Below are 13837 nucleotides of genomic sequence, written 5' to 3' on the forward strand. Positions count from 1 at the left end.
ACCACAATACAAAAAAACTTAAAGGAAAAAGCAATTTCTTAAAAAAAAAAAAACACAGATGAAATAAAAATGTAAGGGCGGTGACTCTTTCACGCTGCCCCAGATCACCTACTGAATGACAGCTTCCTTCCATCCTTTCCTTTTTCTTTCTTCCTCCCTCCCTTCTTTTCTCCAGCCCCCTTCCTTCCTCACTCCTCTTTCTCTTTTCCAATATAGTTGACATATAGCATTGTGTGAGTTGAATAACATAGCAGTTTTTGATGCATTTCTTTGGCACCATGGTTATTCCTGTAGCCTTAGCCCACACCTGTTTGGCATCACCTCACTATCATTTCTTCTAGGGTCTGCAACAACTAACATCTGGTGTATGGTTGGGTTTTATGTTTATAATACAGTTTTGTCTGCATGTGTGTTTGTGTATGTATGGTCTGTCCTTCCCGTACTTTGAATTCAAGCTCCAGGACTTATATACGGAATGAATTCCTTTTCACTAAATGTAAGCAAAGTGTTGTTTTGCCCACTGGGGTGAGGTTCCATCACTTGGTCCCCACCCCAGGGTCCTGCTGAGGGCTCTGGTCCAGCCGTGTGTGCGTGCTCAGTCGCTCAGTTGTGTCTGTCTCTTTGCGACCCCATGGACTGTAGCCCACCAGGCTCCTCTGTCCATGGGATTTCCCAGGCAAGAATACTGGAGTGGGTTGCCATTTCCTCCTTCAGTTTATCTTCCTGACTCAGGAGCCAACCTGCATCTCCTGCATTGGCAGACGGATTCTTTACAGCTGAGCCACTGGGGAAGCCCATTTTGATGCAAAAATACATTTTCTCTGCCTGCCTGGGAAAGGAGGATGCAGGAGTGGGTAGGTTCTGTATGCTGTCTTAAAGCAAGGGGGAGAAGTAACGCTCTTATGGAGGAACTGAATAATCTTGATCACAAAGTCTAAGGAATGAAGCAACTTGAAAGCAGTGATTGGGGACTTCCCTGGTTGTCCAGTGGTTAAGAGTCTGCCTTCCAAAGCAGGGGACGCAGTTTCGATCCCTGGTCAGGGAACTAAGATCCCACATGCTGCAAGGCACCTAAGCCTGCATTCCACAATGAAAGATCCTGAGTGCAGGATCTAAAACCCAAGGCAACCAAATAAATAATAAAATAGTTTTTTAAAGAAAAAAAGTGGCAGTTGGCAAAGACTCGGAGTCCTTCAGATTAGCCGGGACACATTTGGTTGCTGTAATGATTTAGACAGTGCTCATGTTTTGTCTGTGTTCAGACAGCATGATGGAGCGGGCTTGTTTTGTCTTGTTCCACCGTGGTCACAGAGTGGCCTCGTCTGATGTAGGCATCCTGTGAAATTATCTGTGTCCAGCAGGAGAACACCAGCGCCTGACTGCAAGTGAGCTCCAGGCCAGCTCCTAGCAACCACAAGGCCAGCCGTGAATGCCACGCCAGCTCCTGTCGCTTTCCCAAAGGTCAAGCTGAGCCCTAACCAGACGGTGATGGACACTGGGAGGGCTGGGCTGCCTGCCAGGCTCACTGCTGTCTCTTTGGTGCCTAAAACAGGGCTCGGCACACAGTAGGCGTCAAAGAAATGTGGTGTGCTCTTACAAGGACCATGGGGACAGTACAGGCTCAGGAGAAGGGATCTGGCCACTCTGCAGCCCAAGGTCTCCTTCCCTTTGTAGGCCTTGGGCTTGGCTTCGATTTTTCCTGCAGTATGTATGTATGTATGTGTGTGTGTTTAAATATTTATATATTTGCCTGCTCTGGGTCTTAGTTGTAGGATCTTTGATCTTCGATGAGGCATGTGGGATTTTTTTTTTTAGTTGCAGGATGTCGGGGGCTTCCCAGGTGGTGCTAGTGGTAAAGAACCCTCCTGCCAGTGCAGGAGAAATAAGAGATGTGGGTTCGATCCCTGGGTCAGGAAGATCCCCTGGAGGAAGGCATGGCAACCTGCTCCAGTATTCTTGCCTGGAGAATCCCGTGGACAGAGGAGCCTGGCGGGCTACAGTCCATGGGGTCTTAAAGAATTGTACATGACTGAGTGACTGAGCATGCACACACAGGTTAAGAAGCAACATAGGGACTTCTCTGTTGGTCCAGTGGCTAAAACTCCATGCTGTCAATGAAGGGGACTCCGGTTTGATTCCTGGTCAGAGAACTAGGTCCCACCTGCTGCAACTAAAAATCCCGCATCCTGCAGTGAAGATTGAAGATCCCACGTGTCGCAACTAACACCTGGCGCAGCCATATTAAAGAAAGAAAAAGAAGAAGTAACATACGCAGTCATGTTAAGTACTGTTACAAGCTAAAAAGGAAAATAAGGTAGCAAGAAAAGCGGGCAGGAAGTGCCTGCTACTGCTGCTGCTAAGTCACGTCAGTCATGTCCGACTCTGTTCGACCCCATAGACGGAAGCCCATCAGACTCCCCCATCTCTGGGATTCTCCAGGCAAGAACACTGGAGTGGGTTGCCATTTCCTTCTCCAATGCATGAAAGTGAAAAGTGAAAGTGAAGTCGCTCAGTGGTGGCCAACTTTTAGTGACCCCATGGACTGCAGCCTACCAGGCTCCTCCATCCATGGGATTTTCCAGGCAAGAGTACTGGCGTGGGGTGCCATTGCCTTCTCTGAGGAAGTGCCTAGGGGTATGTGTGTGTGGTCCCAGAGGAGAATGACAGTTGAGTATATCTGAAAAGGAAGTGTGGGAGGGAGCCAGACGAGTATCTGGAAGGAGAGCCTTCCAGGCAGAGCCAACAGCATGTGCAAAAGTCCTGAGGTTGGTGTGGGCTGGAACTTCAAGGAACAGGACAAAGGCAACATGGTTGGATATGAGTGAATCAGGCTGGATGAGTAATATGTGTCTAAATCAAGAGGAAATGTATTTGTTTCTTAAAAAAGGAAACCAGTCAGCATCATTAGTGATGCAAAACAAAACCACAGTGAGATACCACTTCAGAGTCAGCAGGAGATGAGCTCTTGGGTGTCTCCTTACTGGTAAGCCAGCTTATCTTTCCTTGAGCCTTATTTATTATTTTAGCCTTGGGAAAAATAGGAGAGCAGATGCAATCTTGCAAAGGAGGAATGTATGTAGAGGAATTTCCTGAATTGACTAAGAAGAGGACAAAGAAAGCTGATGAACTATGAGAAGAGAATGGAGGTGAGAGGATTAGGTGGTATAATGTGTGTACATTAGTCTGGACGGATCCCAAGCTGGCATGACAATATTTTTGCATGTTGGGTTAAATAAAATGTATTATTAAAATGAATAGTCCAAGTGTTGGCAAGAATGTGGAGAAATTGGAACCCTTGTGCATTGTGGGTGGGAATGTAAAATGGTGCAGCCATTGTGAAAAATGGTCTAATGGTTCCTCATCAAGTCAAACATGGGGACTTCCCTGGTGGTCCAGTGGCTAAGACTCTGCATTCCCAATGCAGGGGGCCCAAGTTCGATCCTTTGTCAGGGAACTATATCTCACATGCTGCAACTAAGAGTTTGTGTGCCACAATTAAGACCCGGCACAGCCAAATAAACAAACAAATATTTTCTTAAAAAGTCAAACATAGTAGAACGGCCCGGCAATTCTAGTCCTAGGTAGGAACTGAAAGCAGGGACTAGAACAAGTACACGTAGACCATGTTCACAGCAGCACTGTTCACAAGAGTCAAAAGGTGGAAACGAGGCTTCCCTGGAGGTCCAGTGTTTAGGAAACCGCCTGCCAATGCCAAGGACACGGGTTCGATCCCTGGTCCAGGAAGTTTCCGAAGGGCAACATGCTCAGGGGCAACAAAGCCCGTGAGCCGCAACTACTGAGCGGCGTGCTACAGTTCTAACTGGTGCTCTGAAACGAGAGAGGCCACTGCAGTGAGGAGCCCTCGCACTGCAACTAGAGAGTAGCCCCTGCTTGTTGCAACTAGAGAAAGGCCTCGAGCAGCAACAAAGACCCAGTGTAGCAAAAAAAACAAACAAAAAGAGGTAGAAACAACCCAAGTGTCCACCAACCAATGAGCAGATAAAAATATGATGTAGCCAGAGCACGGAATATTATTCAGCCACGAAAGGAATTAAGTACTATTGAGACATGCACAATGTGGAGAACTTAAAACTTAAAAAACAGGGTCAGTGAAAGAAGCCAGACCCAAATGTTCACATGTTACATGATTCTATGTATAAGAAATGTCCAGAATAGGTAAATCAGTAGACACAGACAGACAGTCTCTAGGTTGCTAGAGACTGGGGGAGGAGGAATAGTGTGACTGCATGAAAGAGTGACAAGGTTCTTTTGAGGGTGATGAAAACATTTGAAAACTATCAAGGTGGGATGTCTGTATGACACGTGAATGTGCTAAATGCCACAGAATTGGACATCTTAAAATGGTGAACTTTTTGCTATATGAGTGAGGCTGAAAGTCGCTCAGTCGTGTCTGACTCTTTGCGACCCCACAGACTATACAGTCCGTGGAATTCTCCAGGCCAGAATACTGGAGAGGGTAGCTGTTCCCTTCTCCAGGGCATCTTCCCAACCCAGGGATCGAACCCAGGTCTCCCACATTGCAGGTGGATTCTTCACCAGTTGAGCCACAAGGGAAGCCCAAGAATACTGGAGTGGGTATGTATTTGGAAATTAAATGTCCAATTTTAAATGATGGGTGAATCTAAAAAGCCATAACAAGGAAAATTAGAAAATATTTGTGATAGAATAAAATGAAAAAGAATTTACCAGAATTTGTTGCATGCAGCTGAAGCTGCTCAATGGAACTAAATATAATGTGGAATCTTGAATAAGGTATGAAAACAAATGGACACTAGCATAAAATTCTGTGAAATTTGAACAAAATCTGTGTATTAGTTAATAATAGTGTATCACATGTTAATTCCCTGTGCTTTGATTTTTTTACAACATAGTATTTTTTTATATTCTCAGAATTGGATTAGAAGTTTCAAGCCTCTTTCAAAAAAATTTTTTAAATCACTAAGATAATAAACTTTCTAGACTTTTAGCAGTAATAGTAGATGCCAAAACACATGGAACTATATCAAAGTTTTGAATATAAAATAGAAATCTAGCATTCTATTCATACTAAGTCAAACAAAAAATAGTGTCTTTGATTTTTTTTTCCGGCTAGTCCATGCAGATGGCACAAAATTCAAAGACTACAAAACAGTACAAAGGTGAACATTCAATCTCCTCCCAGTGATGACTAATGGCTGGCCATCTGGCTCCACAAGGATTGAGTCATTGGCCACTGCAGTCACTGACCTTTAACACCCCCTGAAAAGAGTTCCACGTGGAGGATCAGAAAGGAGCGGCTCTCTGCTCTGGGAAAATTGACAGGACAGGCCTTCAGAGAGTGAAGATGTTTTCAGGAAAAAAATTTTATGAGTCTGGATTCTTGTCCATCTTCCCACACTTAGAAAAGCACTAAAATCATTAACTGCAGTATTTGCTCTTTGTGACCAGAAACAACTTTCCACTGGGATGCTTGATTACACATAATCTCCAAAATCACACACGTGCAGACCTTCCACTCAACTCTTCCTGAGACCTCTTGGATTATAGCCCTCAGTAAACCCCACAATAAAACAAAAACTCACAGCTCTCATGGTGTGCGTTTTTATTTCAGTCAACATCAGCCACCCAGTTATCCTCTGGGGATATTCCAGTTATCAGATTCTTGTCTAATCTTCTAGACCGGTTCCATGCATTTCTTTTTCTTTTTTTTTAAAGGAGACTAGTTTATTCATGCACGCGTGCAGGAACTTGGGCTTCCCAGGTAGCTCAGTGGTAAAGAATACGCCTCCCAATGCAAGAGATGCAGGAGATGCGGGTTTGACCCCTGGATTGGGAAGATCCCCTGGAAGAGGGCATGGCAACCCACTCCAGTATTCTTGCCAGGAAAATCCCACGGAGAGAGGAGCCTGGCGGGCTAAAGTCCATGGGGTCCGCAGAGTCGGACGACTGAGCACGCAGGCACGCGGAAACACGGATGGAACTCGCGCCCCCTGTAGTCCAAGCAGAGCGTCCCAACCACTAGGCTACCAGGGAATTCCCCAAAGTTTCCTTGACTTTTTAAAACTGCCTTACAGGACATAACAGCAAACCATGCTCTCTAAAGACAAGACGACAACGCAGAAAGGGTGAAGCAGAAAAATTAGAAAACTTTCTTCTTGGACCACAGCAAACAGGTTGGTGCTTTTGCTTGGAATCTTTATGTGTGCGTGTGTGTAACTGGTTAACTTTGAAAACATGGGTAGCGAGCTCAGACCGTCCATCTAGGTGCACAGGGCCGGGAGAAACCACAAGTAGAAGTCCCAAAGCTGCAAACTGCTTTGCTCCCAGAAGCAGACAAAGGGCAGAGTCCCGGACAAAGGGTCGTGCCAGCGCCTGCGCAGAAAGCTCCCAGGAACGCAGCCCACTGCGCCGGGCCCGCCCCCTGACGCGGCGAACTGACCTCACGGTGTCGTCACGGTGGAGTCGCTATGGTGGCCCTGAGCGATCTGGCGTCGGCGCTGGAGTCTTATAGGGGTCGCGATCGCCTGGTGAGGCTGGGGTGGAGCGAGGCCAGAGGTCCTGGAGTCCGGCCAAAACCCAGAGACCGGGACATTGAGGCCAGAGAGGGAGCGGGGTCACTCAGGATTCTCCCCAGGACAGATGCCCTGTCCCCTAGCGGTGGACATGTAGGTTCTTCCTGCCGCCCCAAACGACTGGACATTTACAGAACCAGCCAGATCCTCACGTCTGTACATTTGAATCCAGCCGGACCACTGAAGTTGGTCCCAGACAACGTTGTATAAGGATTTGGGATGTGGCAGGGCTCCCTTTAAGGCTGGACATTTGGGTTCTGACTAAATCCCCTGGAGTTGGGCACTTAGGTTGCTCTGGCCAGTTCGGCCTGGCCAGACATTCCCAGGCCAAACAAACCCATGTTGGGACATTTAGGATCAGACTAAGCCACTGTAGTTAGTTCCTCGGTTGTCGAAATCTAATATGGGGATATAAGATTTTGCACTGCTTTCCCTGTGGCTAGATGTTTAGGTTCTGAGCTTCCGCTCGACTCAGATTGGGCATTTAGATTGTTCCTTCCAGGCCGCTGAGGTCGGACTCTGAGCTTGTCCCAATCAACTTCTTACAGGTAGGCATTCCAGTTGTACCAGGGAATGTACCAGTGGCTGGGCATTTAGGTTCTAGGCAAATCCTCTCTGATTGAGTATTCAGGTTCTAAATCCCCTGGAGAAGGAAATGGCACCCCACTCCAGTATTGTTGCCTGGGAAATCCCATGGACAGAGGAGTCTGGTGGGCTACTGTCCATGGGTTTGCGAAAGAGTCGGAGACGACTTGGCAACTAAACAACAACAAAAAAGCTGGACTTAAAATGCAGTGTTTTTGCCATTACAAAGGATGCGAAAAGGCATTACAAGTAAAAATAATATATAAAACAACAGGAAAAAGCAACTTGTGAAAAGCAGATGAAATAAAGATGTAAGAGTGGGGAAGCAGACCCTGTTCACCATGCTCCAGATCACCCACTGATTCCAGAATCACCACTGGGTTCCTTCTCACTAAAGTAATGCGAACAAATTATCCTTTTGTTCACTGGGTTGAGGCCTGCTCACCTTCCTAAGTCACAACCCAGCCACGGACTTTGGTCCAGCCAGGTAGATGCAAATAGCCTTCCTGCCTGCTGGGAGAAAGGATCCAGGAGGTAAGATGTGGGGGTTTCTTTTTCTCGTCCCCATCACGTGTCTCCAAAGACTGTGCCACTCAGTGACATGAGCCGGCATGCCCTGAGTCTCCACAGTGCCTTTTCTTTTAAAAATTGATTTTTATTGGAGTATATGGTTGCTTTACAATGTTGTGTTAGTTTCTTCCATACAGCAGAATGAATCAGCCATCCATATACATATATCTCCTCCATCCGGGACTTCCTTCTCATTCAGGTCACCATTCAGGAACTGACTAGAGTTCCCTGAGCTATGCAGTAGGTTCTCATTAGTTATCTGTTTTGGGCTTCCCTAGTGGCTCAGATGGTAAAGAATCTGTCTGTAATGTGGGAGATCGAGATTCAGTCCTTAGGTTGGGAAGATCCTGTGCAGAAGGGAATGGCATTCCAAACTCCAGTATTCTTGCCTGGAGAATCCTCATGGACAGAGGAGCCTGGCAGGCTGCAGTCCATGGGGTCTCGAAGAGTCAGACATGACTGAGCGACTAACACACCCAGTTGTCTGTTTTACACATAGTATCAATAGTGTATACCTGTCAATCCAGTCTCCCAGAGCCTTTTGCACAATGATGTCGTGTGTCTCCATGTATCCCACCTACAAGTACCTTTCAACTTTCTGTTGGGAGTTTGATTGAGAGTCCTCCTCCTGTTTGATCCCCCGAGGCCTGAGGCCAGGTCAGGGGTGATCGGCTCAGTCCTACTGACTGCTTCTGGTTTCCCGCAGATCCGAACGCTGGGTTACTGCTGCCAGCTGGTGGGCGGGGTCCTGGTGGAACAATGTCCTGCCAGGTCAGAAGTGGGGACGCGCCTGTTGGCACTGTCCTCCCAGCTCAGCCACTGCAGGGTCGTCCTGCGACTCTTTGATGATGCGGCCATGTTTATCTACACTAAGCAGTACGGCCTGGGGGCAGAGGTAACGGGGGTGTGTGGGGCTCCAGGGAGGGGGTGCGGACCCTGGGAAGTTGGCATCTTATGGACTGGCCTTTACAAAGGCAACAATATGGGCTGTTTATTATTTTTTCAATTTTACTTTTTTTTTGAGACAATCAGACGTTCTCGTTTCAGTTTCAGTTAAACAAATTAGCTCATTCCCAAAGACTATGTAATTAAGAAGTCTTCTTCCTGACCCTTGGGTCACCAGTTTTCCTCCTCGGAGGCAGCCACTGCTCTCGGCATCTTGTGTTTCCTTCATGAGACTTCCTGCACCTGTGCTTTGCTTACATCAATAGTTACATGACATTTACATTCTTCTGCCACTTGCTTTTTTCATGGAACAGTGCAACTTGAAGGTCATTCCATATCAGTCCTTCTGGGAATTCCCTGGTGGTCCAGCAGTTAGGACTCAGCACTTTCACTGCCGCGAAAGAGTGCGCCCTCAGTCGTGTCTAACTCTTTGCGACCCCCATGGACTGTAGCCCTCCAGGCTTCTCTGTCCGTGGGATTCTCCAGGCAAGAATACTGGAGTGGGTTGCCATTTCCTCCTACAGGGGATCTTCCCAGCCCAGGGATCTAATCTGCATCTTTTGCATCTCCTGCATTGGCAGGCAGATTCTTTACCACTGCACCACCTGAGAAGCCCCTTCACTGCAGAGGGCCTGAGTATAATCCCCATTTGAGGAACTAACATTCCCTCAAGCCATGTGCCTTGGCAAAAACCAAAAACCAAAAGAAGCTCCTTCCTTCTTTAGGGCCTCAGGGTACACATGTATAGCCAGATGGTGACTTACTGAACTGGTCCCCTGTTGGACATGTAGATTATTTATAAGATCTTGCAGATACAACAGAACCTCATGTCACCAGTAGGTCTAGAGCGATGCTCCTCACCTGGGGAGGGGGCAGCAGGGAATGTGATCTTGCTCTACCAGGGGATGGGCTGAGTTATGCCCCCTTCCTGGGCTGCCCTGCCCTCCCCCCACCCTCCGGAGGTCTCCTCCCAAACTCACTTGCTCAGATGCCCCCCTCATCCTGCCCCAGTGCCCATGGCCTGATTATCCCCAGTCTCAAGGGTTTGCCTAGGCCTTCCTCCTGTGTTGACACCCATCTCTCCAGCTTCTTTGATGAGGGCATGTTCCCTGCACTGTCTCCCCAACCATCTCTTCTGTGAAGACTCCCCTGAGTCCCTAGGTGAGGGGGAGGGCTCTCTGCATCTCATATATCCCTTAGCCAGAACAAGAACCCTCTTTGGTTGAGTGCCCTCTGCTCCTACCTCTTCCCCAGCATAGGGCCCCAGGTCTTGCAGCTTCTCAGAAAACATTGGTGGAGTGAGCCCCATCCTCACAGAGGGATGAAGGACACCCCAGAAGGTCCCAGATGGGATGGGGAGGCTGGAGTGGGGTTCAGCATCCAGAGGGAGGCAGGACCACAGCCGGCTACCAGGAAGGAGAGGGCTAAACAGGGAAGACAGAGAGGAGGGGAAGGGCACCGCAGGCAGCGAGGGTGACCCGGTTCCAGGCAGGGAAGTGAAGGACTTGGCCAGGGACCAGGCCAACTTGGAGGCCTGGAGGGGGCCCCTGGGGCCCAGGGAAGAGGCTCCTACAGCCTCAACCGGCCTTGCTTTGCCGGGTGCTCACCCCTGTCTGATCTGGGGGAGGTGATCCAAGCCTTGTAGTGAGCATTGTGCCTGCTCGAGCTGGCACTGGGTGTGTGGCAACCCAGCAGGCCAGCCAGCCGCTCTGCCTGGAGAGGGTTCTCTGCGGGGCTCCCTCCCCTGCCCCCCTCAGGGTCCTGAGCCTGAGACTCATACCCAGGAACTAGGAATGCCCTGATGCAGGGCATCCCAGGTTGTCCTCCACAGGAATCATCCGGGAACTTAATTACTGGTGCCAGGGCCCACCTCAGCCTTGGTGCGGCAGCACCCCTGGGGCTGGGGGCTGAGTGGGGGTTTTTGAAGCTCCCCAGGCATCCCCTGAGGTGCCCCAGGTGGTGCAGTGGTAAAGAATCTTCCTGCCAATGCAGGAGACTCAGGAGACATCTGTTTGATCCCTGGGTCAGGAGGGGCCCCTTGAGAAGGAAATGGCAACCCAGTGCAGTATTCTTGCCCGGGAAATCCCATAGACTGAGGAGCCTGTTGGGCTACGTCCATGGGGTCGCAAAGAGGACACGACTGCAGCAGCTTGCACACACATGCAGGGATCCCACAGCACGGTGGAGTTGAGACCAGCCGCTCTACTGAGCAGAGGTGACCACACTGAGAAATCAGGCCTTTCTCCCACAGTGCCAGCCATGAGCCAACCTGCCTGGCCTGGACCTTGCCCTGTGACTGCCCCCTGGTATGGCCCGAGCCCCTGAAATGGACAGTGGGTGGGTCCTGCTGTGGGTCCCACCCACCGCAGGCCCAGCCCCCACTCTTCCATTCCTGCAGGAGGAGGATGTGTTTGTCCGCTGTGTGTCTATCCTGAGCAACCTGGCCGACCAGCTCTATTACCCCTGTGAACATGTCGCCTGGGCCGCCGACGCCAAAATCCTCCACGTGGACTCTGCCCGGTGGTGGACACTGAGCACCACCCTCTGGGGCCTCTCCCTGCTCCTGGGGGTTGCTAGGTAAGCAGCATTGCTGCCCATCAGGAGACTGGAAGGGAGCCCCTGACATCGCCTGGGTGGGTGGGCAGGTGGACTGGGGGGCTGGGGGGTGGGGGTGGGACTGTCTTGGCCTCTCCTGCCTTTCCCCCTCTTGTCATCCCTCACTGTATCCATCCCCTGCAGCTGCTGAAATGGATTCCCACAAACTTGGCAGCTCTCCATTCAGTTGCTCAGTCGTGTCCAACTCTGGCAGCTTTAAGCAACACAAATTGATCATCTTAACAGTTTCGGAGGTTAGAAGTCCAAAATGGCTCTCAGTGGGCTAACATCCAAGCGTGGGCAGGCCTGTGTTCCTCCTAGGGGCTCTGAGGGAGTCTGTTTTTGGCCTTCCCAGCTTCTAGTGTGCGTGTGTGTGTGTGCTAAGTCACTTCAGTTGTGTCCAACTCTCTGTGACTCTATGGACTGTAGCCCGCCAGGCTCCTCTGTCCATGGCATTCTCCACGAAAGAAGTCTGGGTTGCTCTGCCCTGCTTCCTCCAGGGGATCTTCCCGACCCAGGGATCAAACCTGCATCTCTTACATCTGCATTGGCAGGCAGGTTCTTTTACCACTGGCACCACCTGCGAAGCCCTCCAGCTGCTAGAGGCGCCCGCATCCCTCGGCTCGCAGCCCCTCCCTCCATCTTTGAAACATGTCCGTCACTCCAGCTTCTGCATCTCTTGTCACAACTCCTTCTCTGACTCTGAGCCTCCTCCTCCCTCCTTTGAGGACCCCTGTGATGACACCCACCCCCAGATCATCTCTGATGTCCACACCCTTAACTCAATAACACCTGCAAATTCCTTTTTGAAAAAAATTATTCATTTATTTTTGGCTGTGCGGGGTCTTCGTTGCTGTGCTCGGGCTTTCTCTAGTTGTGGCGAGCAGAGGCTCCTTGTTGTTGCGGTGTGCCGGCTTCTCTTCTGAGGTGCGGTGGCTTCTCTTGTTGCAGAGCCTGGGCTCTAGGTGTGAGAGCTTGAGTAGTTGTGGTGCATGAGCTTAGTTGCTCTGAGGCATGTGGGATCGTCCCAGACCAGGGATTGAACCTGTGTCTCATGCATTGCCAGGTGGACTCTTATCCACTGCACCACCAGGGAAGGCCTGCAAAGCCGTTTTTGCTGTGGAAGGGAACACACTCACATCATAAGCCTGGGGATTAGGATGTAGGAATCTCTGGGGGTGGGGGGCCCATGACTATGCCTACCAGACCCAGGAAGAAGAAAATAACTTGGGGGGCATGGACAGAAGTGGCTGGCGTGGCTGCCTTTCCCCGGGTCCCCGGGTCTTGTTTGCATTGTCATCAGCAAACCTCAGACGGAGCAGCCAGGAGTTTCCAGACTGGCTCTGTGCTTCCACAAACCATAAGGTCTCTAAAACTTTAATGGTTTCTTCCCCTCTGCCAGTTTGCGGAATGGGTTTGTTCAGAGCCCCCTGGCCCAGAAAGCATGGGCAAAGCAGGACCTCCAGTGCTGTTTCCTGGGGGCAAAGGTCTCTTAGATCCCTGAAGGGATGTGGGGCAGCCCCTAACCTCGAGGTTGAGGGGCCAGTGCCCTCATCTGCTGTCCCTTGTCCCTGGGCGTACACTGATATCCAGTAGTCCTTGTCTCCCCCTCACCCTACTGATATGTTTACTGTAGATGGTCTGGAAAGTGAGCAGACCCCAAAGTGGAAGATTCAGTTCAGTTCAGTTTAGTCGCTCAGTCGTGTCCGACTGTTTGCGACCCCATGAACCGCAGCATGCCAGGCCTCCCTGTCCATCACCAACTCCCAGAGTTTACCCAAACCCGTGTCCATTGAGTCTGTGATGCCTTCCAGCCATCTCATCCTCTGTTGTCCCCTTCTCCTGCCCTCAATCCTTCCCAGCATCAGGGTCTTTTCAAATGAGTCAGCTCTTTGCATCAAGTGGCCAAAGTATTGGAGTTTCAGCTTCAACATCAGTCCTTCCAATGAACACCCAGGACTGATCTCCTTGCAGTCCAAGGGACTCTCAAGAGTCTTCTCCAACACCACAGTTCAAAAAGCATCAATTCTTCGGTGCTCAGCTTTCTTTATAGTCCAACTCTCACATCCATACGTGACCACTGGAAAAACCATAGCCTTGACTAGACAGACCTTTGTTGACAAAGATTCAAGTCATCCACTATCCAACCCAGAGACCCTCTCTCTTTATACTTTGGTGATTTTCCCCAGTCTTTGATTTAAAAAACAAAACGAAACTTTTTTTTAGTTTAGTTGCTTTAAAATGTTGTATTAGTGTCTGCTGTATCCCAAAGTGAATCAGCTGTATGTATACATGGACCCCCTCTGTTTTGGATTTCCTTCCCATTTAGGCTACCACAGAGCAGTGCGTTCCTTAGCTATACAGTAGGTTCTCATTAGTTATCTACTTTATACATAGTAGTGGGCTTCCTAGGTGGCTCAGTGGTAAGGAATCCACCTGCCAAGGAGATGCGGGTTTGATCCCTGGGTCAGGAAGATCCCCTGGAGGAGAGAATGGCAACCCACTCCAGTATTCTTGCCTGGAGAATTCCATGGACAGAGGAGCCTGGTGGGCTATAGTCCACGGGGTCG

The 13837-nt window shown here is 49.7% G+C and overlaps 1 protein-coding gene and 1 non-coding gene across 7 annotated transcripts in view; both read left to right on the plus strand.

The window, feature by feature from the left end:
• The first annotated feature begins 3381 nt into the window (after window positions 1–3381).
• TRNAG-CCC lies at window positions 3382–3454 on the plus strand. Its single transcript has one exon. It is a non-coding gene; the product is annotated as a tRNA-Gly (tRNA).
• Window positions 3455–6420: 2966 nt separating this feature from the next.
• Window positions 6421–13837, plus strand: part of PEX11G (peroxisomal biogenesis factor 11 gamma) — a 9517-nt gene continuing 2100 nt past the window's right edge. The window contains exons 1-4 of one of the 6 annotated variants that reach the window (XM_010828297.1): window positions 6421–6527; window positions 8434–8622; window positions 11071–11249; window positions 11412–11653. In XM_010828297.1, the coding sequence (XP_010826599.1) occupies window positions 6468–6527; window positions 8434–8622; window positions 11071–11249; window positions 11412–11418 (435 nt within the window). In that variant the 5' untranslated portion in view covers window positions 6421–6467 and the 3' untranslated portion in view covers window positions 11419–11653. Of the gene's footprint in view, window positions 6528–7015; window positions 7121–7592; window positions 7692–8433; window positions 8623–11070; window positions 11250–11411; window positions 11654–13837 lie in introns of those variants that run through there. The other 5 variants (XM_010828300.1, XM_010828299.1, XM_010828298.1 and 2 more) reach the window with 5 other exon arrangements.

The sequence above is a fragment of the Bison bison genome, unplaced genomic scaffold, assembly GCF_000754665.1.
Source record: "Bison bison bison isolate TAMUID 2011002044 unplaced genomic scaffold, Bison_UMD1.0 scf7180017864492, whole genome shotgun sequence".
In the NCBI taxonomy this organism is placed as follows: Eukaryota; Metazoa; Chordata; class Mammalia; order Artiodactyla; family Bovidae; genus Bison; species Bison bison.